Source organism: Dama dama, chromosome 30 (assembly GCF_033118175.1).
Source record: "Dama dama isolate Ldn47 chromosome 30, ASM3311817v1, whole genome shotgun sequence".
Lineage (NCBI taxonomy): Eukaryota > Metazoa > Chordata > Mammalia > Artiodactyla > Cervidae > Dama > Dama dama.
Window position 1 is genome coordinate 66126847 of NC_083710.1, and position 11750 is coordinate 66138596.

The 11750-nt window shown below is 37.1% G+C and overlaps 1 protein-coding gene across 1 annotated transcript; it reads left to right on the forward strand.

The window, feature by feature from the left end:
- Positions 1-5195: 5195 nt before the first annotated feature.
- LOC133049556 (COMM domain-containing protein 6-like) lies at positions 5196-5467 on the forward strand. Its single transcript, XM_061133648.1, has one exon. It carries the CDS (start codon positions 5196-5198, stop codon positions 5451-5453), a length of 258 nt encoding a protein of 85 aa, XP_060989631.1. The 3' UTR covers positions 5454-5467.
- Positions 5468-11750: the final 6283 nt, after the last annotated feature.

The window sequence follows — 11750 nt, forward strand, 5'->3', positions numbered from 1 at the left end:
AGAAACTATCTTCCAGAATCTCCCAGCAGACTTCTTATGCCTATACAGCCACATCATGGCTATGTGATCACCTATGTCAACAAGAGAGCCTAGAAAATAAATGATCTGACATGTGACAATTTCTGTCATCTAGGCAAAGTGTGGCCAACTGTGTCTGCCATAGTGATCATGCATACATTGCTTTTATGAGTAAAATTTCAAATATGTCAGACTATTGAAAGGTATAAAATTGATACAACACTTTGCATTAATAATGTAACACTAGTGTATGCCCTTAGACACATACTTAGAAGGAAAAACAAATTATTACCCATGTGTGTATAAGTCCGCCAACCACCCTATTTTCAGAGCCATATTCCTCCATCTTCATCATGGGTAAACACTTACTTGAACTTGATGCTTATCAGTCTGACTCATTTACTGCTATTTTACCGTGTACACTTAAGTACATATGCACATATGTAAATATACCCTATATATATATATATTAAAATACAAACAAAATGCATGTGGATATATCAAGAAAATATAATAAAAGAGTAAGATACATTCCCTATACACCAGTTGGGCAAAAATTATAAAATTTGATAATACCAGTTTGATGAAGATATGCAGAAAAGAAAAAAACAAAAAACACCCATATCTTTCTGTTGTGAGTATAAGAGGGTGCAAATAGTTCAGAGAAAAATTTGGCATTATCTATTAATTAAAGAGGGCTTCCCTAGTCGCTCAGTGGTAATGAATCTGCCTGCCAATGCAGGAGAACTGGGTTTGATCCCTGGGTGGGGAAGCTGCCCTAGAGAAGGAAATGGCAACCCACTCTAGTACTCTTACCTGGGAAATCCCATGGATAGAGGATCCTGGCAGGCTGCAGTCCCTGGGGTTGCAAAGAGTCAGACACAACTGAGCAACTAAAAACAACAACAACAGTTAATTAAAGATGTGCATAATTTAAAGCCTGTGATTCTAGTTCTGTGAATAGACACTGTGCTGTGCTTAGTCCCTCGGTCTTGTCCAACTCTTTGCAACCCCCATGGACTGAAGCCTGCCAGGCTCCTCTGTCCATGGGGATTCTCCAGGCAAGAATACTGGAATGGATTGCCATGGCCTTCTCTAGGGGATCTTGCCAATCCAGGGATTGAACCCAGGTCTCCCGCATTACAGGCAGATTCTTTACCATCTGAGCCACCAGGAAGCCCATGAATACTGGAGTGGTTGGCTTATCCCTTCTCCAGAGGATCTTCCCAGTCCAGGAGTCAAACTGGAGTCTCCTGCATTGCAGACAGAGTCATTACCAGCTGAGCTACCAGGGAAGCCCCGTGAATAGACACTAGAAAAGCTTTTACACATGACCACCAGGAGGAAAGAACAGTAGGAATCTTCACAACATTGTTTATAGTAGAACAGTTTGGAAATAATCGTCATTCTTTCAAGTAGAGAACTGATAAATAATGCATATCATTTCACCACTCTGAAAGTGAATGAAGCAGGTACCATATTTGTACATGAATCTCACAGATATAATGTTGAGCAAAAAAGCCGTTGTCAAAGAATTTAATATAATACACTTTATAAACTTTCAGTTCAGTTCAGTTCAGTCGCTCAGTTGTGTCTGACTCTTTGCGACCCCATGAATCACAGCACGCCAGGCCTCCCTGTCCATCACCAACTCCCAGAGTTTACTCAAACTCATGTCCATTGAGTTGGTGATGCCATCCAGCCATCTCATCCTCTGTCGTCCCCTTCTCCTCCTGCCCCCAAATCCCTCTCAGCATCAGGGTCTTTTCCAATGAGTCAACACTTCGCATGAGGTGGCCAAAGTATTGGAGTTTCAGCTTCAGCATCAGTCCTTCCAACGAACACCCAGGACTGATCTCCTTTAGGATGGACTGGTTGGATCTCCTTGCAGTCCAAGGGACTCTCAAGAGTCTTCTCCAACACCACAGTTCAAAAGCATCAATTTTTCGGTGCTCAGCTTTCCTCACAGTCCAACTCTCGCATCCATACATCACCACTGGAAAAACCATAGCCTTGACCAGACAGACCTTTGTTGGCAAAGTAATGTCTCTGCTTTTTAATATGCTATCTAGGTTGGTCATAACTTTCCTTCCAAGGAGTAAGTGTCTTTTAATTTGATGGCTGCAATCACCATCTGCAGTGATTTTGGAGCCCCAAAAAATAAAGTCTGACACTGTTTCCACTGTATCTATTTCCCATGAAATGATGGGACCAGATGCCATGATCTTAAGTACATGGAAAGTAATATCATGTATTACTTTCACAGAGAATAAAGAATAGAAGAGGAGACATTATCTAAAATATATTGGAAAATTAAGAGAGTCATGATTGCATATACAGGACAAAAGCATTTTTCACTAGAAGAGATAGTAGGAAAAAGACAGAAGACATTAAAGGAGGAATATTATTCCTCAGTTCAGTTCAGTGCAGTTGCTCAGTTGTGTCTGACTCTTTGCGACCCCATGGACTGCAGCACCCCAGCCATCCCTGTCCATCACCAACTCCTGGAGCTTGCTAAAACTCATGTCCATAGAGTCGGTGATGCCATCCAACCATCTCATCCTCTGTTGTCCCCTTCTCCTTCTGCCTTCAATCTTTCCCAGCCTCAGGATCTTTTCCAGTGACTCAGTTCTTCACATCAGGTGGCCAAAATATTTGAGTTTCAGCTTCAGCTTCATATCTTTCAATGAATATTCAGGACTTTAAGATGGACTGGTTGGATCTCCTTGAAATCCAAGGGATTCTCAAGAGTTCTTTCCAACACCACAGTTCAAAAGCATCATTTCTTCAGCACTCAGCTTTCTTTTTAGTCCAACTCTCACATCCATACATGACCACTGGAAAAACCAAAGCTTTGACTAGATGGACCTTTGTTGGCAAAGTAATGTCTCTGCTTTTTAATATGCTGTCTAGGTTAGTCATAGCTTTTCTTCCAAGGAGTATGTGTCTTTTAATTTCATGGCTGCAATCACCATCTGCAGTGATTTTGGAGCCCAAAAATATAAAGTCTCTCACTGTTTCCACATCTATTTGCCATGAACTGATGGGACTGGATGCCATGATCGTAGCTTTCTGAATGTTGAGCTTTAAGGCAACTTTTTCACTTTCCTCTTTCACTTTCATCAAAAGGCTCTTTAGTTCTTCTTTGCTTTCTGACATAAGGGCATATTATCCCTTGGGAATCACTTGTAGTTTATTCTAATAATCTCCAGCACTCCAAATGTGGACATGTGATATAAACACATGTTAAATAAGCAAATCCTATAAATCAGCACAAAAAGAGAACACACACATAACCCTGTAAGGTTATATTAGTTTACTAATTCCATTTAATCAAAACTATCAGAAGTAATCATGTCTCCTGAGAGCAAGAGGAAATGAAGTATATTTTATGAGTCATTATAGAAGGGTAAATTACTTAAATTTTATTGTGTTTTAATCCAAGCTGTCTTGGTCCTTATTTCAATTATCTATCACTTTGTAACAAACCACTTCAAAATGTAGGGGTTCAAAATAAGAATGATTTTTTTTTTTAATGATCCATTCATTTGACCTATTATTGGCTCTTCTGCTTTACTCGGTATTATCTTAGACACAGAGAGGGATGCCATGGCATCCTGGCACTCCTGGCAGGGTGGTGCAGTGCTGACCAGGAACTCAGCTGGGGCTGCCTGTCATTTTCTCCAGGGTTTCTTCGTACAGGTCTCTCCTTGTGACTTTGTGTTATTCCTCAGAGCATCCTAGATGATTTCAAATAAGTATTCCGAGTGCTGAATGTAGATTCATGGATCCCATAACGCCTGGCTTTGGAAGTTAAACAGCATCACATCTTCATTTATGAGTCAAAATGAGTCACAGAGGCAGCTTAGATTCAAGAGGAGGGAAAATAGATACCACAACTCTGTGAGAAGAGTGGCAAAGAATTAGATTTGTAACCATCTTTATTTTACCAGAGTCTGCTCTCAGTGGCTAATTATTTATATTTCACTCACATGCCATATACATTTGTTTCTTTCCAAGATCCTTCCAAATGTCAATTCATGAAGAGACTAGGATGAGGCCTGAGTTCTTGGACCTTATCACCGCAATCATATACAAGTGCAAATGAGGTTGTTTGTGCTTATTTCCATGGATCTAGCAACCTGTGAATTTAAAAGGCCTTGTGTCTTTTCCCCACACATCAAACACAATAGTGAAATATGCACAGGATAACCACAATATAGACTTCTGTTCAAAAAAGGAGGAGTAAGAGCTAGAAAGATGGCACTGGAGCATAATTTTTTCCCCAATCATATGACTTTTTAACCAGAGGCAGAAATTGTTTCCTGATTAGGTATCGATTCATCTCCCCGGCAATGACTAACTGTGACTTTCGACTCTATCCTCTGGGCTCTTAGTTCTGCCCTCTGACCCACTCTCCTTTTATATAGAAAATGCCCCATATTTGTCAGTCTGTTTCTTGTCCATTAAAATTTGAAGCCAGAAGACCTATTTTCACTTTTCACTGGTATCTTTCTCTACTGAAGATGTTACCAGCTCCTCTAAAAACTGTGTAGGCTTCCTGTTTATCAATTTTTGAATCCACTCAATTACAGAAACATCGCACACACAAATATCTGTGAATTAAATGTTTCTTTACCATAGTCTAAGAGTTAAGATCTGTGAGACAATGCCATTTAGATTCGTAGAAGTTTGTTTTCCTTTGATTGTTGTCTCTGTAAGTCTGTGAAACAAATACACCCTCAAGAACTTTGGAAGCTCATCAATACAGTAAGGAAGTTCTAGAATGTACCATCACAATAAATATTTCTGAACATGTCATGAAGGGTTGTATAGCCCACATTTGACTTTATTTTGAACTTGAGTATTCCTTTTACTAGCAGCACTCTGTATTTTATACTTTCCTTGAGGCAGTTGTGACTCAGCTGGTAAAGAATCTGCCTGCAATGTGGGAGACCTGGGTTTGATCCCTGGGTTGGGAAGATCCCCTGGAGAAGGGAATGGCTACCCACCCCAGTATTCTGGCCTGGAGAATTCACAAAGAGTCGGACACGACTAATCGACTTTCACTTTCACTTTTGAGGCAATTTCTTACTTGGAGAATATTTTGTCAGATGGCAAACCTGAGGCTAGGGGAGCGTCCATATGAGTGGATGGTGGTAGCCCTGAACCGTGCTATGGAGGAGTCCAGTGAGCCCCAGTTGGATGCTAAGTCCACGGTCACCAACCAGCTCATAGATTTTCAGTGGAAGCTGGGTATGGCTGTCAGCTCCGACAGTTGCAGATCTCTTAAGTATCCTTATGTTGCAGTGATGCTCAAAGTGGCAGATCATTCAGGCCAAGTGAAGAACAAGTCCTTTGAAATGACAATCCCACAGTTTCAGAATTTCTACAGACAATTCAAGGAAATTGCTGCAATTATTGAAACTGTGTGAAAACTGATTCTAAACCGAAAACAATCTAAAATCACGGACTTCACTTTTTGTAACAAACCTGCTTAAGGATCAAATGATATTTATTGAATGAAAATTATATTTTTGGTTTTCCACTTTTTTTTTTTTGGCTGGTTTTCCACTTTTTAAAATAATAGTAAAAAAAAAATCAGGCAAACAGTAATTACAAAGTGCTGATCGATGCACAGCTTTGTGAATGTACCAAGAACCACTGATTTGGATAGTTTAAAGGGTAAATTCTGTAGTATGTGAATTATATCTTAATAAAAAAATAAATAGTTGAATAATAAAAAAAATAAAACCTGAGGATAAAAAAATAGTTTTATTTTCCAACTATATTATTCTCAGGATGGAAAAATTTTCTGCAGATTTTTTGTGAAACTTAACATTTCCTTCTTTAGGTCATTCTTCTTTACGTGTGCTTTACAATAGGCAGCTTTCAACTTTTGGTCTGGAAATTCTCTTAGATTCAAAAGTTCAGTAGGTAATTTTTAGATCTTATTTTCTTTGCTGTCAGTACATAACTCAGTTCCTATTTTATCAAGCCTCTAATAGCAATTTCCTTACTACCTTTTCAGCTTTCTTCTTGCTCTTTGGACCTCTAACTAACACCCATACACTAAGTCAGTATTTTCGTTCTGCTGTCATCTTATGCCCAGCTGCCAATTTCTGCCCTTTCAGTGACAATACTCCTTCTCCCCCACTTATCTTCTTAAAGAAACAAGTTTATTATTTCTTTATAATTCTATAGTAAACACATGTGTTTTGCTGCTTCACTTGGTGCTGACTGGGTTGCAAGGATGGATGGGAGTTCCAAACTGGCCTCTCTAAGAAGGATGGAAGTTAAGAGGGAGAAGTGAACCCTCCTACACTGTTGTGGGAATGTAAATTGGTACATCCACTATGAAGAAAAGTATGATATTCATTAAAAAACTAAAAATGGAGCTACCATATGACCCTGCAACCCACTCCTGGGCATATATGCAGAGAAAAGCGTGATCCAAAAGGATACATTCTACCCAGTATTCACTGAAACACTGTTTACAGCAGCCAAGACATAGAAGCAGCCTAAATGTCCATCCACAGAGGAAAGATAAAGAAGCTGAGGTACATATATACAGTGGAATATTACTCAGTCATTAAAAATAATGAAATATGCCATTGCAGCAACATGGATGGACCTAGAGATTGTCACACTGACTGAAATAAGTCAGACAAAGAGAAATGTCATATGTCATCCCTTATATATGGAATCTAAAAAGAAATGATACTAATAAACTTACTTACAGAACACAAAGAGACTCACAGACTTAGAGAATGAAGTTATGGTTGCCCTGGGTTGAAGGCTGGGGGAAGAGATAGTTGGGGAGTTTGGGATGGTCATGTACGAGCTGCTAGATTTAACATGGATAACCAAGAAAGACCTACTGTACAGCACAGGGAACTCTGCTCAATATTATATGGCAGCCCGGATGGGAGGGGGTTTCTTTCTTTTTTTCTTTTTTTTTGAGGGGATGGGAAATGGATACATGTATATGCATGGCTGAGTCCCTTCACTGTTCATCTGAAACTATTACAACATTGTTAATCGGTCATATCCCAATACAAAATAAAAAGTTGAAAGATTAAGAAAAGAAGAAGAAAGATGGAAGTCTGGAGTGCAGCTGGGGCTATCGGGAGGGTGTCTCAGCTCTGCTCAGGCAGTCCTCTCCATGTGGGTGCTTGAGCTGCATCATACCATGGTGGCTATGTTTCAAGAATAAGTTACTCATGCAGTGAAAACTTAAGCTGTAAATCTCTTAAAGCTCTTAAAAAGTGTGAATTCTGCCACATTTACTTGTCCAACAAATCTCAGGGCAACTTCAAGTAGAGAGGAGATAGACGTCATCTTTGAATAGAAGGAGTGGCAAACTATTTGGATAAATTTTAATTCACTGAAGGTGAATCTGACTGCAAGGTCGGGGACTTTCTAAATCAGAACAGACAAAAGAAAAAAAGTTTTAAAAAACTTACTGTTATGACACAAGCCTTTTACATCAATACTTAATTTTTTCATCTTAATTCTGGATTGTGTGTGTGCATACATGCTCAGTCACTTCAATATATCTAACTCTTTGCAACCCCATGAACTGCAGTCCACCAGGCTCCTCTGTCAATGGGATTCTTCAGGCAAGAATACTGGAGTGGGTTGCCATGCCCTCCTCCAGGAGATCTTCCCAACCCAGGCAATTAATCCACGTCTCCTGAGTCTCATGCATTGCAGGCAGATTCTTTACCGCTGAGCCACCATGGAAGCCCTGATTCTGGGTTAGTTTACACTAAAACACACTAGCTTATTGTGTAAGATTTTTTATTAATATTGCTTATACTTATCTTTAAACCAAATTAAGTTTTCCTGTTTCACCAAAACTGAAAAAGCTGTGTCATAGTTCACATTTTTCTAAATGGTTCTAAATGGTTCACACATCAAGTCATCTGTCAAACTACAACTTTTCCCCCATAATCTCCAGGGAAAACACTGGTGTTTTCTATTTTATTATTTTTTTTTCTTTTTTACTTTTACAACCATTCTGTACCTACTCTCATATGGGAAAGTATTTACAATCTAAGTTTTCTCCATTGCTGTATTTTTGCCTGGCAAAAATATGAAAAGATGAACCATCTTGGGCCATAATATGAATGCTTCTAAACCACATATTTAATATTGCATGGAGAAATTTTTTCTTCACACTTTATCCAAATAAGCAAGATATACATCAACAAAATCTCTTCATACTGGAATTAATCCTCTGTGCTTATTCTTCTCATCAGAAATGTCTCCTTCTCATTGTTTCATCAGGATCAGTGTTCTTAATAGAAAGAGATATACTGATTCATTTCCTCCTCAATCCAGTTCATGAGTAATGAGGAAGCTGACTGTTGTTGTTCAACTTCTATTCCTTTCTTGAGATGATACAGTTAGTAATGAAAAATATAAATTTCCTGTGTGTTCACATCTCATTGATCAGTTATTCCATTTGTTATGTTTATTTATGTAATGTCTGCCCTTCAAATATGCATTTTTCATCAGTTTTCCTTTGCTCAGTTCTAAAAGGATGATCATAACAGCAACACAGTTTAGAAAATTCCATTTTTACTATGGAATTAATATCTCTTTACCCAATATCAGGAACCTATGGTAACTAGTAAAATTAGAATGGAAGGGGGAAACACTTTGGGATCTTTGTGTATAGTGGGGGCATTAGCAGTCCTGGAAAACCTAAGAAAAGACCAAAGACGAAAAGGAGAATCATAGTCACACATCAATTAGAAAACAGAGGTTGGAATAGTCAAAGACAAGGATAAGCATGCCAAATTCTCTTAATCTTTTTCCATGTGATGAGTCTATCCATGCTGAGCCACATTTGGACTGTCAGCTTCTCCTCAGGAATATGTTTCTACTTGATTCACAGAAATACCCTAAACATCCAGTATAGTGTTTCAAACTTAGCTGGGATGTGATAACCCTTTATTTAATCAATTAGTTAATTAAGCATTATAACAAATCTGTGCAGTTTACAGAGCTTCCCTTGTGGCTCAGCTGGTAAAGAACCCACCTGAAATGTAGAAGACCTGGGTTCGATCCCTGGGTTAGGAAGATCCCCTGGAGAAGGAAAAGGCTACCCACTCCAGCATTCTGGCCTGGAGAATTCCATGGAAGTCCGTGGGGTCACAAAGAGTTGGACACAACTCATAGAATGTCTCACATGGTGCCTAGACCACAGAAGATCAATGTCTTTGATATTTCATAGTCCAAAAGACTTAAAAACAGGTCATATTGATTTATATGGCTATTACTGCCCTAATGTATGAGAGGTTTTCAATGCAGGCCACTCTGTAAGCAACAGGATTATTCTTTGAGTTAGTTTCTTCATCCCTAATGGTACCGTCCTTATAGGGTGGTATGTATGGTGCTCTGAGTTAGGAGATTTCTGCTAGGAGGGAAACAGCATGGCAAAATCCAACAGTGATATTGCCCAGATAATGGTAAAATGTAAGAAATATTTAACTCCCCACATGTTTGCATGGGAGATAAACTTCACACCAAACAAAATAATTTTGGTCAATCTCGCAAGTACCTGTCAAGATAAAACAATTTTAAGACAAGATCAAAATCTCTCAGAAGTCTTCCACTCAACATTTCAATTCATCAGAGACCTACAATCTAAGTTTCCTTTTGAGACTGTCAGCAGTATTGTATCTGATGGACTTAATTACTCTGGAAGTGTGGGTCATACCACACTGAATGTAGGGGTGACAAAAATGCTTGGTTATTAAAACTATAATGGCAGAATTGTATTCCACATGCAGAAATGTAAAATATTACTATTTATAAGCAAATAGATTTTTAGCAGTTTGAGATTTATTTTCCAGTTGAATTAAATGCTTATTATCTCTTTTAGATAATAACTTTTGGAAGGAGTTATAGAGGTGAAAATCTTTCTCTTATACAACTATTCAATTAGACTCCTCTAAATTGGAAAGTCTTAATAAAGGGAAATTCAGGTTCCATGATACACCTTTTTCCTTTGTTAAAATTGTGGATACAAAATGAATAAAATTACAATCTCCCTTTTTTCCACTTGTATTCATTATGCAAAGCTACTATTTTTTCTCACATGCCAATCAAGTAAATGCAGTAAAATCACCTTTAGGGAAATGAAAGAACCAATAGCATGATTTTCAAAAGAAGTTTTGGAGAGCTAACTTTTAAAATTGTAGAATATTTTGCTTTAAGCCAGGGGTTGGCAAACTCTGGTTTGTGGATCAAATCTGCTCCCAGCCACTTCCAATCCTGTTGGTTTGGGTGGTCCAAATTTTGGTTAAAAATTTGTTTTATGGTTAATAAGCACATAGTATCTCAAATTTGCCTCTTGGCCTAGTAAGACTTTAATATTATTTTCTTGCTCTTTATAGATAAATGCTGCCCATATTTCTGCTATATATATTCTATATATTATTAACCTAGTATTTAAGGATATCTCCATAACTAAATTCAATCTCTTCTTCTTCAAATGATAGCAAGAGAGCTTCACCATCTAATTTTTTTACAATTGCAGAACAATCTCATTTTGAAATTTTATATCAGTGCAATAATAATAACAATACCAGTATATTATGTTCATAAAAGAACTTCATACATATTATAATTATAACACTGACAAAATCCATTCATTAAATCTCCATAAACCTGTTTTACAGGTGAAAAGGAAATTACTTTCAAAGAGGTTAAGTGATTGGCCCAGGGTTATAAGTCTTATAATTATGAGGGCTTTTCCTGCAACATTCTTTTTACATGGATTCATGGTGCCTCTTCAAATTAATCTGAACTCTTCGGTCATTTAATTATGCAAGAAAAATAATCATAAACTAGCTATGCATATAATATGAAGGTAAAAGATAATGAATATAATACAATTAGCAGTGTTTTGTTGCAGTTAATGAAAATAAATCATAACAATCAGGTCACCAGGTAAACACCTTAGTAAAATGAGCAAAGAGAATTAAAATAGATTAATGGTTTAATTAAGTAACCTAAAAGTTACTCAGTTCTGCCAATGAGAACAGAATGCTTAAATCAGTTACTTGTATTCATTAGATCTTTGACAAATTTTAACAATGTAATTTTTTCAACCATCTATCCAGTTACTAATGACCTTTTTATTAAATTTCAATTTCATTAAGCAATTCCAAGTCAAATTAACAACTGATTTGTATTTCAATAATAAGTACTTGCCTTACATGTTGTTATTACAATTACATACCCATAAATTTAGAAAATTTACATTAAATTTCCTAGGGAAATCAGAAGGTTTATCATAAGTCATAAAGGAAAGCATCATGTGGAAGTGAACTTGGGATATTAAAGCTTATAGTTGTGAAAGGCCAGGGAATAATTAAAATATAAATGATACATATATTTCATTGGAGTAATATTTTAAGATTTCATTAAAGCATAGCACCATATTTAATTTTTAAAATATTAACTTTATGCTTATTTTCTTTTACATAGAATGACCTGCTATAAAGTCACTACTGAGAGTTCTTGAGTTTATTTGATGCTTAAATACAGTGTTTGAAAGTGATGTTTTTCAGAAAACAGAAGTTTGGTTATAATTTCTGAGTCTTAAATATCTGATTGACTTTTCCAATTTTCTTTGGAAATGAATAAGATGGTAGGAAACTATTAGATCACAAAAAATTTCTTCAATTCTATTTAATATTTTATAGAAGTCTGGG